The 16,113-nt window shown below is 44.8% G+C and overlaps 1 protein-coding gene and 2 non-coding genes across 3 annotated transcripts; all 3 read right to left on the bottom strand.

Annotated features, from left to right (window-relative positions):
* Window positions 1-10,173: 10,173 nt before the first annotated feature.
* RPSA (ribosomal protein SA) lies at window positions 10,174-15,419 on the bottom strand. Its single transcript, XM_033133100.1, has 7 exons — window positions 15,344-15,419; window positions 14,315-14,479; window positions 13,317-13,435; window positions 11,820-12,065; window positions 10,877-11,005; window positions 10,602-10,767; window positions 10,174-10,337 (listed from the first exon to the last, which is right to left on the bottom strand). Exons 2-7 carry the CDS (start codon window positions 14,445-14,447, stop codon window positions 10,243-10,245), a joined length of 888 nt encoding a protein of 295 aa, XP_032988991.1. The 5' UTR covers window positions 14,448-14,479; window positions 15,344-15,419; the 3' UTR covers window positions 10,174-10,242.
* LOC117037360 (small nucleolar RNA SNORA62/SNORA6 family) lies at window positions 11,606-11,759 on the bottom strand. The gene has a single exon (XR_004425507.1). It is a non-coding gene; the product is annotated as a small nucleolar RNA SNORA62/SNORA6 family (small nucleolar RNA).
* On the bottom strand, window positions 13,500-13,648 carry LOC117037361 (small nucleolar RNA SNORA62/SNORA6 family). The gene has a single exon (XR_004425508.1). It is a non-coding gene; the product is annotated as a small nucleolar RNA SNORA62/SNORA6 family (small nucleolar RNA).
* Window positions 15,420-16,113: the final 694 nt, after the last annotated feature.

The following is a 16,113-nucleotide window of genomic DNA, read 5'->3' on the forward strand; positions in this document are numbered from 1 at the left end:
GTGTTTTGACACCTATTGTATACATGCTGTTCTCTGGCATCTCCTCTACAGGCCCTTAAAGGGGACTTCCTCCATTCTGCCAAGTCAGTTACCATCCTCCACCCTTTTTCTATCTCCCAAAACTGTGTTATAATCTATCCTCTTTTTATGTTTCCTTTTCTTTGGAGTTTAAAACCTTTTTAAAAATTCTCTACTGCCCCTATGGAGTAAACTATTTTTTAATTCTTTACCTTTAAAAATATTTTACTACTATAATTTTAGTAAATTTTTGGAAGAAAAAGTGGATAAAATAAGCACGTGCAGTGACCTGCCATTTTTAACCAAAAACATTGTAATTGTTTTTATTGAAATATAATTTACATATGTACCATAAAATTCAAAATTTTAAAGTATAAAATGTAGAGATTTTTAATATATACAAGGGTTGTGGAGGCATCACCACTATCTGATTCTGTAACATTTTCATCACTCTAAAAATAAATCCATACTCACTAGCAGAGAAACATAATACTATTTTACATGAGCACATAGAAAGAGTCAAGCATAAAAAGGGCTGGAGGGTGTGGCAAACATTTGTTACGGGGATTACTGAAAATTAGTATAAAATGAGTGAATCATCTATAAAAGGAAGTTATCTTAGGGAAGACACTGGTAAGATGATATCTCCATTATTTCACCTAAAAACTTATATGTACATCAAGTCATATCCACAATTAGATAACTGTTTACCTAACAAAATTGTGTATCAAAACGTGTTGTAAAAATTAACTTTTGATTAGAAAGATAAAAGACAGTTCAGAGATTTTTCAGATTCATGATAGCAATGCTATTTTTCCTGTGGAAATAGGAACAGATGAGCTATAGATAAGCTATGATAATAGATGATAGATGAACTATGAATAGATAAATAGCTATAAGACCATTTAATTATTTCAAGGTATATAATGAATTGGTTAATCAAATCTGAGAGAAACAAACCTAAATGTTTTTTCATTTGCCCTCCAATCCTCACTTCCAGAGCAAATTTGTCTCCTCCAAGACTTTGGCCTTGATCTGACAGATTTTTAGCTATACAGTCCCCAACTTTCAATGGTAAACAGAATACGACACCAACCGAGCTGCCAGCCAAACAGACAAAGCCTCTGTGTGTTCCCAAGTTTCACACCCAACTCTCCCTTTCTCTCTCTCTCTCTCTCTCTGTCTCTCTGTCTCTCTCTCTCTCTTTCTCTCTCTCTCTCTCCCCTATGTCACAATTGTGTTCTGGCAGGTGGTGACCTGTGTAATAATGTACATTATGTTCCGTAATTAAGGGACTGGCTTTTACTCAAATTGTTGTGTTAAAACTTATTCTTTAGGCAACATGCTTCTCCTGTTCAACTTTCTGTGTCCGATTCATGGATTTTACCCCTTGCAATATTGCAATTAGAGAAGGAGAGGGTGGACACAGGGTAGCAAGATACAAGGATTCTAGCAAAAAAGAGAGACGCAGAAAAAGAAGGTATCAGTGTGTTATATTAAAGAAAACCAGAGCTGAACATAGTGATCTGATTTCCTTTTACCTCCAGCTGAGCGGAACTTTGTGGAATAGGGTACATGGCTTCTGTAATATCTGTTTTTCTACAAGTTTAAAGATGGAAAAGCTCTTTAAGTACTCAGTGCTTTAAACATAGTCCCCAGGTTTGGGGATTTAAAGAATTTAGATGTTGGGTGTTTGTTTTTGCTTTTTTTTTTCACTCTTTCTATAACAAGTGTAACTTGTTGATCATACCTGTAATTTCAATTAAGCCAGTCCTAGTTTTCTATGAATATGGGAGAAAACTTTGGTTGCAAAATGTCCTTAAGCTATGGAAAACATCATTTTAGCATGGATTTATGCTTCCTTAGGCAGCCACTCAAATTAGTTCACATGCTCTGAGAATATACTAACTTGAAAATAAAGAGAGTTCCAGATGTTGAGTCTGGAGCACAAGCCAGGATTTAAAACACGGGATTTAAAGCACAACCTAGGATTTCAAGTTTTCCCGCATATATTCCATAAAATAAATAATTCGAGTCTAAGATAATTTGGAATTGGCAGCACACACGAACAGTTGCAATTATGAATTTTTCAGGAACATCTTTAAAGCAAATAGCTATTACATTTTTCTGTTTTATTGGAGTTATCAGCATGTGGTATTTCACAATTGTTGAAACATATTTTTGAATAATAAAATAAAAATATGTTCCTATCCAAAGAATGTTGTGAAAACTGCCACATGCGAAAAGTGGTGAAAGAAAAGATAACCGTTCCTGTGACGTCCCGGCAGGAAGAGGGACCCGGGCTCCTCAGGCCAACTGTATGAACAGAGCTTAGAGCTTTCATAGGTGGTAGTGACATGGGCCTGGGGACATGAGCAGAGAAAAATTCTGACATTTTCTATTGGTTACATGGGGAGTTTAGTCCCTATGCCGAGCAAAAGCGGTTGGTTATTTGAAATCACTGAATCCTGGCCAGTATTGCCCCAGCAACCAGCACAAAGATTGGATGGATCCCCGTGGTTTCCAAGTCTACCCAGTTTTTGGGTAAACAACTTATTGAATCAAGAATGATTGTGTATTATATAATTCATAAGCCAGAGGCCCTATATTTTTGCAATCACTATATTAGTCATCCCCTCTTTATAGTTATTATCTTCAGGGGCCCAAATTACATTTGTAGACGAGGGAAGTTATGGGAAACACACACAGTCTGAGGACCAGGAGGCACCAGCCCTCCCGAGTGTGGGCCCAGCTCGGTGGGCTAAGCAAGGACAGTCAGGCCTCGACAGCCTCTGCCCTGGCCCTGCAGCCTGAGGCCATATGAAGTAACCTTTTAGAGACCTTTTCCCATCACCTATCGGCGGCTGTCTGACGCTACAGCCCAAGAAGAAGTGAGTCAGGCTCTGTCTGTGACCCGTGTCTGGGAGTGTGATGGAAGGAGCTTTGTGCTTTTCAGAGGGGCAGGTACCAGTCTCCATCCTGCCACCAAGCATCTGGGAGACCCTGGGAGGCGGCCTCACTTCTTTATCTGTCCATTCCCGTGCTAAGTTTTATCCAATCACTCGGGGAACTTGGAGGCCTGGTCCATCAAGATTACTTGGGAGAAAAAGGAGCTTAGATGGCACTTAACCAAATCCCTTATTTTGTAAGTAAAGTGACACTCTCAGGGGCCTATTGGTTTTATTTTAAATCTGACAAAATATGCAACATTTATGAATATAACATCACCACGGTCCAAGATTCAACATGACCATGACTCGCTTCCTTCCCTTTCTTTTTCCTTCATCTCTCCCTCCCTTCCTTTCTTCCTTTCTTTCTCCTTCTCTCAGTGTTCTGACTGATTAAAGGATAATTTTTAAAATACAGTACAGCAGTAAAGAAATCCTCATTTTGTGTACTTGAAGTTTAAAATAACTGACTAAAAAGGTGATTTTAATATTTCTGAAACTTTGATGACCAAAAAGCTGGACAAAGCAAGCTTTCCACAGCTACCTTCTTTGGCAGTAAGTGTGCAATTGAATTTGTGGTTCGTGTAGAGCTTTCTAGTGCTGAGGGGGCTTTCTTCAGTGAGCCTTACCTGACATGCAGGGGTGACTCGCTGAGACATTATTATACATTAAAAAATGCAAGTGAGATCAACACCCCTGTTTTAATAAAACTATTAGGTTATATGAAAAATAAGGATAAATAAATTAGGTACAATATACTAGAGAATGAAAAAGTGGCTTTATTTTTCTATTATTAGTTTCAGGAGTACAAAACAACGGTGATTAAACATTTACCCCCTCACAAAGTGATAACCCCAAGTCTACTACCCATCTGACCCTGTACACAGCTATGACAGTACCATTGGCTATATTCCCTGTGCAGTACTTGACATCCTGTGACCATATATGTGTATTTATAGTTGACATTCATTATTATTTTATGTTAGCTTCGGGTGTACAGCACAGCGGTTAGGCATTTATATAATCTATGAAGTGATCCCCCCGATAAGTCCAGTACCCATCTGACACCATTCATAGCTTTTACAACATTACAATTCTCCATACTGTATTTCACATCCCCATGGCTATTTCATGATCACCAATTTGTACTTTGTAATACCCTCACCTTCTCTCCCATCCCCCAACCCCCTTCCCATCTAGCAACCATCAGTTCTTTCTCTGTTTACCCATTGTGTTTTCAATTGTGATGATCACACTTTTCATTTCTAGGTTGCAAGAGCACAGAGTATTGATAGACATTGTTTGGAAAAAAACAGTTTACTTAACAGCATTATATCTAAATGAAATGATATACACTACTACCAAAAGAAATCCTCTATCAAGGATTTTGAAACAGATGTCAAACCAGCCCATTCTTCCTTCAGGCTCGAAAGCCTGTGAAGCCCCTGTGCAGAGTCCTGTGTAGGCTGTGATGGCCTGGGGGACTGTTTTCCCGGGATGAAGGCTGTAACTGTCTCTTGCAAATCCTACATGGGGGATACCCCTTAGGGTGGGATAGTGTAGTGGATGGACGGGAAGTAGAGGTCAGTGGCTGTGAGTGGAGGACCTTCCAGGGGATGTGATGATGGACACATCTGGTACCACGGGGTGCCCTTTGCCTTCTGAACCAGCCACCCATGGAGAGGGGAGAGTGCTCCTTGGGCCACAGTCTTTCAGCGAGAGTACAGCAGGGGGCAGAACTGGGGTAAATGTCTCTGTAGCTAGCTTTGTTTCTGGTCCCCAACTCATTTCCAGAAATATCTAAAGGAGAGGATATCAAAAACTGAGGTGTGTTGGACAAAGAAGGTCTACACCTTTCACACAGACTGGGGTCCAGGAGACTCCATGGCTTCCGGTAAAGCCCCCCCCACCCCCACTCCCCACAAGGGCAGAACCTCTCTCAGCTCCACTTGGTGAGGCTGAGTTGAGAGTCCTCCTTCCAGAGGGGTTTCTTGGGCTCTCTTTTGACTCTCCCCAATGACGCTCTCCATTTGTCTCTCTTTTCTACAGCGTGAGGGCTGGGATTCTTGTTTTAGACAAACGTTCACGTTTCCGTCATCCTCACTTCTGTTCCCATGGAAAACAGATTGTTAATTTGTTAGTTGTCTGCCTCCCCATTCAAAATATAACTGCCATGAGGTCACAGCTTTGTCTTCACTCCCTGCTGTCTCTCCAGTGCTTACAATGTGTCTGGTCCAGAGTAAGTGCTTAATAAGTATTAGTTGAATGCTGAATTATTATTTCCCTTGAGATTCTTTGCAAAGGCAGAATGGGGTAATTCTTGGGTTGTTCCTAAGTCAAACCCACTGACCTTAGCATAAGTAGAGGTACAGCAGGTTCTACTCTACTGAGTACAGTGTTTGGCCTGTAGGTTTAGAACAGGTTTTTCATGGGTGGAATTTACTTCTCTCATCCCTGACTTGCGCAAAAGGCCTAGAATGCTCAGGCAGGATCAGAAGTGTCGTGGCAATAGTGACATTTATCACTGGATATCTGTGTTCTTTAGAATAAGGACTAAGCTATTCCAACAGGATCCCTAATAGTAGTTTCTTAACAATTTAAATATCTTGTACAATTTAAAACACCTTGAGTATCTAGGAATAAACATCAAATAATGTGCAAAACTTCTTTGGGAAAATTATAAAATTTAATTGAGGAAGGGACATAAAAATAAGAAACTGACAAGACACATGGATTTTTTTCATTGACTGAATCAAGCCATACTGCTTTAAATTACAAAATGGGGGCCGGCCCAGTGGCTCAGGCGGTTGGAGCTCCATGCTCCTAACTCCAAAGGCTGCTGGTTCGATTCCCACATGGGCCAGTGGGCTCTCAACCACAAGGTTGCCAGTTCAACTCCTCGTGTCCCGCAAGGGATGGTGGGCTCTGCCCCCTAAGATTGAACACGGCACCTTGAGCTGAGCTGCCTCCCGGAGGGCTCAGCTGAACCAGATTGAACATGGCACCTTGAGCTGAGCTGCAGCTGAGCTCCCGGATGGCTCAGTTGGTTGGAGTGCATCCTCTCAACCACAAGGTTGCCGGTTTGACTCCCGCAAGGGATGCTGGGCTGTGCCCTGGCTTTATAGTAGGACTCTACTAGTTGGTTAAAAATGTATCAGACAATACAAAAGGTTCAACGCTAGTTGGAGAAGAGGAAGGCAGGAGAAATGGCCCATCCACTGTCATAGTAGAGTATACAATTCTAGTCAAGAGGAAGGATTGTGGCCTTGGCCCAGGGACAGACTCACAGAGCAAGGCGCGTGGGAGGAGAATAGAGAGGCCAGGCTCAGGCCCGGCATGGATGGACCCTGGATTTTTGAGAAGCAGCAGTTATGACCAGTGAAGAAAGGACTGTGCTTTCTACAGAAAGTGCTAAGAATTGTAGCTGTGTCTTTGTAGACTTCACGTGATTGCGAAATCCTTTGACACTTTCTGGTGAGTCAGAGTGTAAAACCCACAGATGGGAAATTTCTGTGTACCAGATCTATCAAAAATGTTCAAAGTAGCTCTGTTGGTAATGGCCAGATCATGGAAACAACCCAAAGAGCCACTGCTGTACACTGACGTCATGAATGACTCTACAGCAGCATGGTAACGGTATTAAAAGCACGAAAATAAGATTGAGGGAAAAAAGCTAGTCACACAAGAAGATAGGATTCCATCTGTAGGAAGCTGGAAAACAAACAGGGAAACTAAACAATTGCTGATTGAAAAGAGCATACTTGCGTAAACCGATGGAGTCAACCAGGGGACTGCAGGAGACAGGCAGTGTGACCTCACAGAGGGGCAGAGAGGCGCAAATGGAGACTTTCTCAGGTCCTGGCACCTTTCTATTTCATAACCTGCACGATGGTTACACGGGCTTTAACTTGATTCTTCAAGAACATACGGCTATGTCTGTATAACTATCTGCATGATTGATACATTTACAATAAAATTTTTAAATTATACAGTAACAAAGGACAAAGTGATCCATAGAATGAGTGTTTGCTACGTCCCCAGACCCAGGCTAATTGCATGGCAATCTCTGACTCACAACCTCATGATTGTCCCCATTTGATGCCAAGGGCACTTGGGCCAGGAGACATGGTCTCTTGCCCAGAGACACACTAGGAATGGGCCAAGCAGCGCTTTCGTCTCAGGCATTTCCAGTTCCCACATTCCTCTATCGCCCTCATTACTCAACACATGATGTCGCTGGTAATGCAATGGCCAGAGACCCCTCCCAGGCCACCTGGATGTGAGGGTGTCCTTGGTGCCAGCCATGCCCAGCCCAGACCCAGTCTCACCCACCCACTCACCAGGAGACCACAACCCACCCGATCTGGGGGGAGTGCAGCTCATTCTCAAAAGACCCGTGGCCAACAGTAGGGGACTGGATTGTAACAGCCCAGTGACGTTCAAAGCAGATGATACAGCCCCCCTGAGGGGAGCTGTGTGCCCCTGGACACCACACAAGTCTCAGGCTTGCCAAATGGAATTCACCGCCAGCTCGTTCTCAAATGCTCTTTTAAGTCTCTGAGATTGATTCGTCACCACTTCCCCTATTCACTCAGAAAGTACTTACTAGCATCTACCAAGTGTCAACTTCTGTGATAGGCTGAACCCAATGGGGATGATTCACCTTTGTATTGGGACTCACTAGGAAAATGTGTTCTATGAAAGCTTAGAAAAATGGGAAGGGAGAACTCAAAAGTTGTACAGGATGGGGATATAGTCAATAATGTTGGAAAGACTATATAGGGTGTCAAACGGGTACTGGACTCATGGGGGGATCACTTCTTAGATTATATAAATGCCTAACCACTGTGCTGTACACCCGAAACTAATATAATAGTGAAGGTCAACTGTAATTAAAAATATATAGTCACGGATGTAAAGTACAGCATAGGGAATAGTCAATGGTATTATTATAGCCATGCACGATGTCAGAGGGGTAGTAGACTTGTTGGGGTTATTTTGTGAGGGGGGTAAATGTCTAATCAGTATGTTGTTTCGTACACCTGAAACTAATTTCTAAAAAGTTCTGCGTGGGGTTCTGTTTCTATTAGCTTTGAAGACAAAGCCCCACGAAGTGTATCAAGAGCTGGAAGCTGTGATAGGAACAAAATCTTAAGCTAGAGGGTAAATCTCATGTTTCCACAAGAAAATAAATAAAAACACGTAAACTATGTGTTATCTCCCAAGCTGTGTTTCTACGCTCAGGCAGGACAAGAAACTGAATGAGCTATTCCCAGGTAAACTGCTTCCCAGCAGACAGACGGAGGGAGGGGTGTTAGGGGAAGGTGGCTCCCTGGGGCCAAACCCAGGGGAAGGTGGCTCCCTGGGGCCAAACCCAGTGCAGTGCGAGGGCTGGGCAGATGGCGTCCCCTTCACTAACCCCAATGGGGGAGAGCTGCCAGGGGCAGGTTGCGGAGTCAACACCTGGTGGTACAAGGGGGCCCTATCACTTAGATGCAGCAGTGCTTCTGGACTGCCCTTCAGGTAGACAGCAGGCTGAGAATCCTAGGCTTGGACTGGTTAGTCTGTGCCAGCTCAAGGGCACTGCCTCCACATCCATGGGGCACCTACTGAGTCCCAGAGTGGGGTGACCTCAGGTCTGGGCCAGCTTGTGGTTCTGGGTTGGGGCAGGATCTGTAGCAGCTGTTGACATGATTTCCTTCTCCAGGAGGCAGAGATGGTGAGGTCCTGGGCCAGCTAAACACAGGTGAAGGGAGTGGGTCAGTTTAGGATCTCCGGGCTTCAACTATGCTCCTCACCTTGCCAGAGGACCTCTCACCCCTCAACGGAGATTTCCATGGGGAGTGAAAGGCTGTTGATGAAACTCTTGTGGCAATGCCAGAAGGCAGGCAGCCCAGCAAGAGGAACACAGCAAGGTCTATAGGTTGGATACTATATTAAGACGCAAGACTCAAGGCAGGTTGAGGTACAGAACAGGGTGGGCTGGGTAGCCCTGGAGGGGTCAGCTGCACATAGGAGTCAATCTGTGGTGACAGGATGTTGACAGGACTTAACTTTCCACAATACAGATGAAATTGCCAGGAAATGTTTTCCTATTCCTTGTTACCGAAATAGTCTCCTCCACCCCAGGCCATGCTAACAAATGAGATTTGTATCCCTTACTGTCCTACTCAGGCTCAACCCCGCCATGCCACCCAGCCTCCCTTCCCCAGTGCTTTCCTTCAGTCTCCCACCCCAACCCCCTGCTTTCAGCCATCCCAATTCCAGAAATTACTGCAGGTGTTGCTGACCACTTGGCAGCTGTGGAAGCCACCATGAGTTCAAGATCCACACACTGGAGCTTCAATGATGGTGCAGATTTGTCTCAACTTATTTTTGCGTTTACAGAGCCAGTGGCAGATTTGCTGTGGAGTGACTGATGCTCCAGCTGCGGGGTTCCCTCACTGCCTCAGCACCACTGGTAGGGGCCCTGGGAATGGAGTCACCCGGACATTTATCTTGTACATTTTCCAAGGGTATAATGGATGAATCAATGTAAATAATTCAGGCTCCTCAAAACCTGGATCCACCCTATTTCCTTCTCATTCAAGACAGTGTTTTTCAATAGGCTTAGTGCTACTACTGATTCATCAATTCTATAGAGCCACTTTTAATGGAATCGAAATGCATGGAAAATGGAAAATATGGAGAGCATAATGTAATATTACATAAAATTTTTATAACTTGTATAATTAACCCTCTCCCAGACCCTGTAGGTAGACCAGGTGACAGGAAACAGATGTCTCTCAAAGCTAGGTAAGGCCATTACCCCTCCAGAGGTTCCAGAATTGGAGACTACATTCTACCTTTGCCCAAGGTGTGTCTTTTTAATACCAGATGTTATTCATACATTGGCCACACAGCTGGCAAATAGGGCTGTCAACGAAAACCGAATTACTTTAAAATCTGGACTCTAGAATTTACTTATAGATATTAGTAAGTTAAGATTATCAGGATCTTGGAAAAACATTTCTAGGGTTAACATTTATGTGTTATTATTCACATCTCTTTTCAGAACAGGTGTTCCTTACACAAAAAGGAAGCTGAGGAAAACTCCCAAGCGAAAAACAATATACTGTATCTACAGTGGGCTTTAGAAGTGAAAACAGTATCGAGACCGAAAGTAATCTCAGCATCTTCGTCTGGAATGAAAAACTGAAAGACGTAACTTTTTAGAAACTGTTTATTTTCCATCAACCTTATTTCCATTTTGCGTACGAGTTTGTGGAAGAACAGCTCAGGACCACTCAGTGGTCGTTCCCACCCATTCAGTGGCCTGAGCAGTGGGGGCTGCAGACCAGTCTTCAGTGGCAGGCTGGGCACTCCAGTCTTCTGTTAAGAAAATACCAAAACAGCCATGAGCTCTGTTCCCATGTCACCTCACCCCACCACCATCTGCCTTGCATTCCATCAGACACACATTTCAAGCATAGACCAAAGCCACACCACTTCAAACGAACCTGAATTCAACATGTCAAGTTATTAGCAGAGCTGCAACATACTGAGGTCAACTCTTAACAAAGCCACGGAGATCATCAGACTGAAAACTCGTATGTCCCAAACCACAGCTCGATGAACTTGTACCATGACACATACCAGTAGGAAACTGCTGAATGGGGACGGCGGGCACCTGAACGCCTTCAGACCAGTCCGCGACCTCAGGCTGAGCAGCAGTGAACTCGGGCGCTGGAGCGGTCCATTCGCCCTGGAACTCCTCCTTGGTCACGGCCTTCTCAGCGGCGGCCTGCTCTTCCTTTTCAATCTGGTTTAAAAAGAGAAAAGGTTTATAGGGACTGACAAATTTTACCTCCAAGCAGACCAAGGTGTCCAATTTGCTTATGTGACAGCCATAAGCCTTTGCAGAAACTTACCTCCTCAGGGTCTCTGTAGAAGTAGAGATCAGGCATGACCTCCCACGCGTGCTCACGGGAGATGGTGCCACGCATGCGCAGGACTTCCCGGGCCAGCATCCACCACATCAGACCCACGGAGTGAGCGCCCTGCAAGAGTGTCACCTGGTCACAACAGCAAGCACCTCCCCATTCCACCTAACCTGGCTCCACGTCACCTAGGTCCTTGGTACCAGGAGAACAGACGTGTCTTAGTTTAATAGCGTAACAGAGAAGATTATTTAATAAATGCATCAGTTGGTTCTCAACCCTGATCGCCTCTGGAATCATGCAGATTTTAAAAAGCACTATATTGTCACGGCTCCACCCTAGGCAACAAAATGAACATCCCCTGGGTACAGTGCCTGGACATTGGTTATTTAAAAAATCTTTGAAGGCTCATAATACCAGCCTGGGCCAGGGGGCTGCATCCTACACAACTAGACTGAGAAACAACGGCTTGAACCGGAGTTGGGGGTAGGTGAAAGAAGGAGGGAAATCTTTTTGAGTGACTCAATGTGGAATTAGGGTTTTGAGAACCTGGACAAACTTGAACCATATGCAACCCACCTTATGCTCTTATAGCAGGATTCATCGGTTGGTCTGAAAACAGAAAGGCCAAGTAATGCCTGAGGCCCAAGACAACAAGAAATATAGAGAAAAACAGAAAACAGACTATTTTCCATCCAAATTCTAATACATGCAAATCACACTTGTAGCAAGGATTACTATCAAACTCCACTCATTGGGCCAGAGACCCTTGTGGTGGTAGCGAAAAACTTGCCCTTCATGTAGCACATCACCTACACTTGGGAGTTCATCGGCCAGCCAGGGGCCTCAACCCCAAGCTCTAACAATGTGCAGAGGAATGCCCAACTGTTTCTAGGGGGCTCATTCTCGAGCTCTGGTTTACATCAGTCATTACCTTGTTGTTGCAAGGGATGGCAATGTCCACGTAGCGCAGAGGAGAGTCTGTGTTGCACAGAGCGATGGTCGGCAGGTTAACGTAGGACGCCTCTGTGAGAGGCTGGTGGTCAGCCCGGGGATCGGTCACCACCAGGAGTCTCGGCTCCCGGAAGGCTGCCTGGATCTGGTTAGTGAAGGTCCCAGGAGTGAAGCGGCCGGCGATAGGCGTGGCTCCGGTGGCAGCGGCAAACTTCAGCACAGCTCGCTTAAAGAATTAACACTAAGTTAGCAGTGCTCCAGATGGGCCGTAGCAAGCCTCCGAAGTGTAAATGTGCCGACAACCAGTTCTAGCGTCACATGAAGCAGCCTATCTAGTCAGAACCCCCAAATAGCCCTTCCTCAAAAATGAAAGCATCAAATCACAGCAATTCTTCTGTCCTCCATGCTACCTGACAAGTACTTACAAAACCAGAAGCGAGGAAACATGCTGAGCATGTCCCTGTCCCCAGTCCCCCTGCCTGGAATGCTCTCCCCGGTCCTACTCCCCTCAGGTGTCTGAGGCTCACTGGCTTTCTTGCTTCTGGAAGCTCCAAAGCCACACTGCCTGGTGTCTAGTCCCAAGCAGGCCGCTTGTTAGAGACTTAGGCAAGTTACTCACGTGCCAAGTTCCTCATAGGGTATAAATTAAACAAATCAATACACATAACACAGAGGAGTGCCTGGTACCCAGGAAGTACTTCCCGCCTCTGGTACAACTTCCTCACAGCTACCCTATATTAAGCAGAAATACACCCAGCTTTCCTTACCCTCCCCTACTTTTTTCTCCCAGAGTTTATTTCTTGCTTCCCTCCCCAAAGGCAGACTAGCCATTTTCTGGCTATATCCCAAGCACCTCACAACACTGCTTAGACGAGTCTAAGTGTGTGGTACATTTTTGCTAAGGAGAGCGTGAGTGGTCACTGAGTTTACTCTACAGCAGTAATTAAAGCTGGCTTCTACCACGCACCAAACTATAGGGGTCCACTCACAAGCCAGCCTCTGGGGAATAACCCCCTGCAAAACGCATCGTAAGTTCACGGGAACTAGTTTTACTGTCAATCTAAACAACAGATACAAAATGATTCTTCCTACATAATTTAAAAAGTTCTGTCCAAATCCAAGTCAAGCATTTAAAAAATCAGAAATGGGGTTAATAAAATCCTTGTTGGAGCTCATATAAATCAATTCTTATAGATCCATTAGTTTTCAACAGAAAAACAACAAAGAATTGCCAGAACAGAAATAGGGCAACTATTTTAATAAGGGAATTTCTTGATGTTTACAGGCATAATACATGATATGATAAACGAAGCTCAACCTGTCAGATACCAAGTGGTATGTTGAAAATATCCAATATTGGCAATTTAAGATTTCCAAACAGTGAAATTACGGGTTTTTTTCATACTCTTCTCTATAAGCTAAAAAGTCTATAAGCTTTATTTCATACAATGAAAACCAAGCATATTGTTCCACAAACCTGGCCAGTATTTCTGGACGATATGACACTGACATCAGCCGGGTTTTCAATGGCAACAATGGCACGAGCTGCCAGCAGAAGCTTCTCCCAGGTTCTCTTCAGATTTATGATGTAGATGCCTAGTTAACAGAAGGCTTTAAACACCTGACCTAGTTTTGCAAATGGACAATCTTCTAAAAAGTTGAATGTGGCAGAAAGTACTATCAAACTCCAGTCAGAGGCAAGCTCTACTGGTGTTAGCAAAAATCCTGCCATTAATATAGCACACTTCCGACACTCAGAAGTTCACTGGCCAAGACTGACCTCCACCCTGAGCTTTAATAGTGTGCAGCCTCGATTCAATAGGCCAAGTAAATCTCCTCTCCCTGTAGTAATTCTCCACCAGGCCCCAGTTGGATTTCTACAGGGTCTTGCCCACTTCCTGGCTTACCATTGTTTCTTACCTGCCTTGATCTCAAATTCAACCTGAAGCTCATTTCCAGTATAGCACTCTCAGGTTTAAATTCTTCAGTGGTTCTCTCTTGAAGCTTAACGACTGCGTCACCCATCCTAATGCCTCCCATACTCGTGTGGCAACCTCCCTTCCCTTTGCTAATACCTCCCAAGCCAAAATGTTTATCCCCATCTCATACTTTCCTCACAATTCAGTTGAGCCTGTATCAGTACCTATGAAATATAAGGCACTATGTGAGAAAAGTTATTAGGAACTCAGCTAACAAGCTTCCTCATCTTCATATCTCACACCTCCTTCGTGACTCAAGTCCCATAGCCTCGCATATGCCATACTCTTCCACTGGAGCCCAGAAACCTTTCTTTCTCAAAACAGCCAGGACACTTTGAATTTGAAAGCCCATTTCCAATGTAGGGATCTGGTTTCATTTATCATTTAGCAGAGAGCCAAGGAAGATTTACAAATTATTACACCGCACTACCCGTCAGAAGAGCAGGGTCAAAATTTGTCTTCAAGCTGGAATAGCTAGAAAGTTCTAACGACTGACCATCACTTTTCCGTTTGTAGATGTACTGTTCCATCTGGAAGTCAAGGTTAGTGCCACCTAAATGGGTTCCTGCTGCAAGGAATTTGAGGACATCCTCCTCTTTCATTTGCAGGACATCAAGGGCTCCGGACATTGTGAAAGATTCCCTTTAAGTTACGTGGGAACCTGAAAAACAATAGGTTGAGAATCTAGTCCCTTTCATTCCAGTGACTTAAGTGGGGGAAGGGAGAATAGGTGAATTCAACCACTTGAGTCAAGCAACTTCCTACTTAAATGCAACCTAGTAGAACACCTAGTGTCAGACTGAGCTCAGTCCAGTGGGGCGAAACACAATAGGACAGACATGTTACATCCAGAACTGCAGCAAGTCTTGCGGAGGAAAAAGTGGTGTGGAGATGGGCAAACTCGGTCATTAAATGAAAATAGTGAATTGAGGCTTTTAACACTTCTCAAGGTACCCAGAAGTTAAGCAGAAGTTATAGAAGAGCAAAGATAACCACCAGATGTAAGAAAAGCACCCATGTTGGGGAACAAGTTGAGCAAAGGTGGTGGCGATGTGAACTGGTTTATCTTCAAACAGATTGTATATAGGTGGGCGCGTTGGAATTCCTCTTTCCTGCGGTCACAACTCATTTTCTCAAAACCCTGTCAAGAACCTTAACACCAACAGGAAAAACCTACGAGCCCAAGCAGCTGGAGTAACGTGGCGCGTAGGCCTCTGGCTTCACTGCCGAGTGTCGGGGTCGGGTCCCAAGCGAAAGCAGCGCTGGACGCCGGACGGGCTTTCGGAACCCCCGCCCCGTGCCTGCGATCCAGCGACCTCAGACCTCTCCGGGGGCACCGTGGGAACCCGCGGGCCCAGCCCGGCCACGTGCGGGCCCCAGGCGGACTGCACCGGGCCGAGAGGGACCCAGTCTATCTCCTGGCTCTCGTCCCCAGTCCTCGCACTCCTCATCTGAGCAGGGCGGTCGTACCGGTGGCCCAGATTGGCGCAGGGGACCTCGCAGGGGACCTCACCGGGGAACTCACCGAGTACAACGCCGTGTGGATCCCTCTCTGGGTAGCGCGGAAAGGACAGGCGGGCGGAAATGACGTAATTATATACTCCGCCTCCAGCCAATTGCAACGAAAGTCGGGCGGAAGAAGGGCGGAGCCGGAGGGGCGCTTGGGTGGGCGGGCTTTCTCTTTCCGGAGGGCGGCCTGGTGGCGCTGCCTCGGGTTCTGGATAAATGGCGGGTAGGGGCTCCCTGGGGGGAGCCGGACAGCTTGCGATTTGGGGGAACTACCCGCGGCGCGGCCGCCAGCCAGGATTCGAGCTCTTCCTCAGCCTTTCGTATCTACCAAGAACTTGAGCGGGTCCCTCACCTAAACTGCAGTTTCCTAACGTGGGAAGGAGTGTTGAACCCAACAAGCCTAAGGGTTAGATGAACAAAAGCTGCAGAAATTACTTTCATTTTTTGGGAGGACAATTTAGCAAGTTCATTTAAGGGAAGTTTGCCTGAAAAAATAAAGAGGACAAGACTGCACAGATGCATGAGAATTTTTATTAGTATAAGAAAAATTACAATATCCAATAGATTCGTTAGTAAAAATGTACTCCATCGATACAATACTATACAACTATTAAAAAATAAAATTCTATGGTACAAAAAGAGTTACAGGATGAGAGGGCGATTATTTTAAAAAATAAAAGCCCTATGCGTTAAAGATGATTGTAAATAAGTAGCCAAATTATTCACAATTATACAATAGGTTTCAACGCTAGCTGCACTTAGAATCACTTGCAGAGCTTTCAAACA

The sequence above is a fragment of the Rhinolophus ferrumequinum genome, chromosome 17 (genome assembly GCF_004115265.2).
Source record: "Rhinolophus ferrumequinum isolate MPI-CBG mRhiFer1 chromosome 17, mRhiFer1_v1.p, whole genome shotgun sequence".
NCBI classification, from domain to species: domain Eukaryota; kingdom Metazoa; phylum Chordata; class Mammalia; order Chiroptera; family Rhinolophidae; genus Rhinolophus; species Rhinolophus ferrumequinum.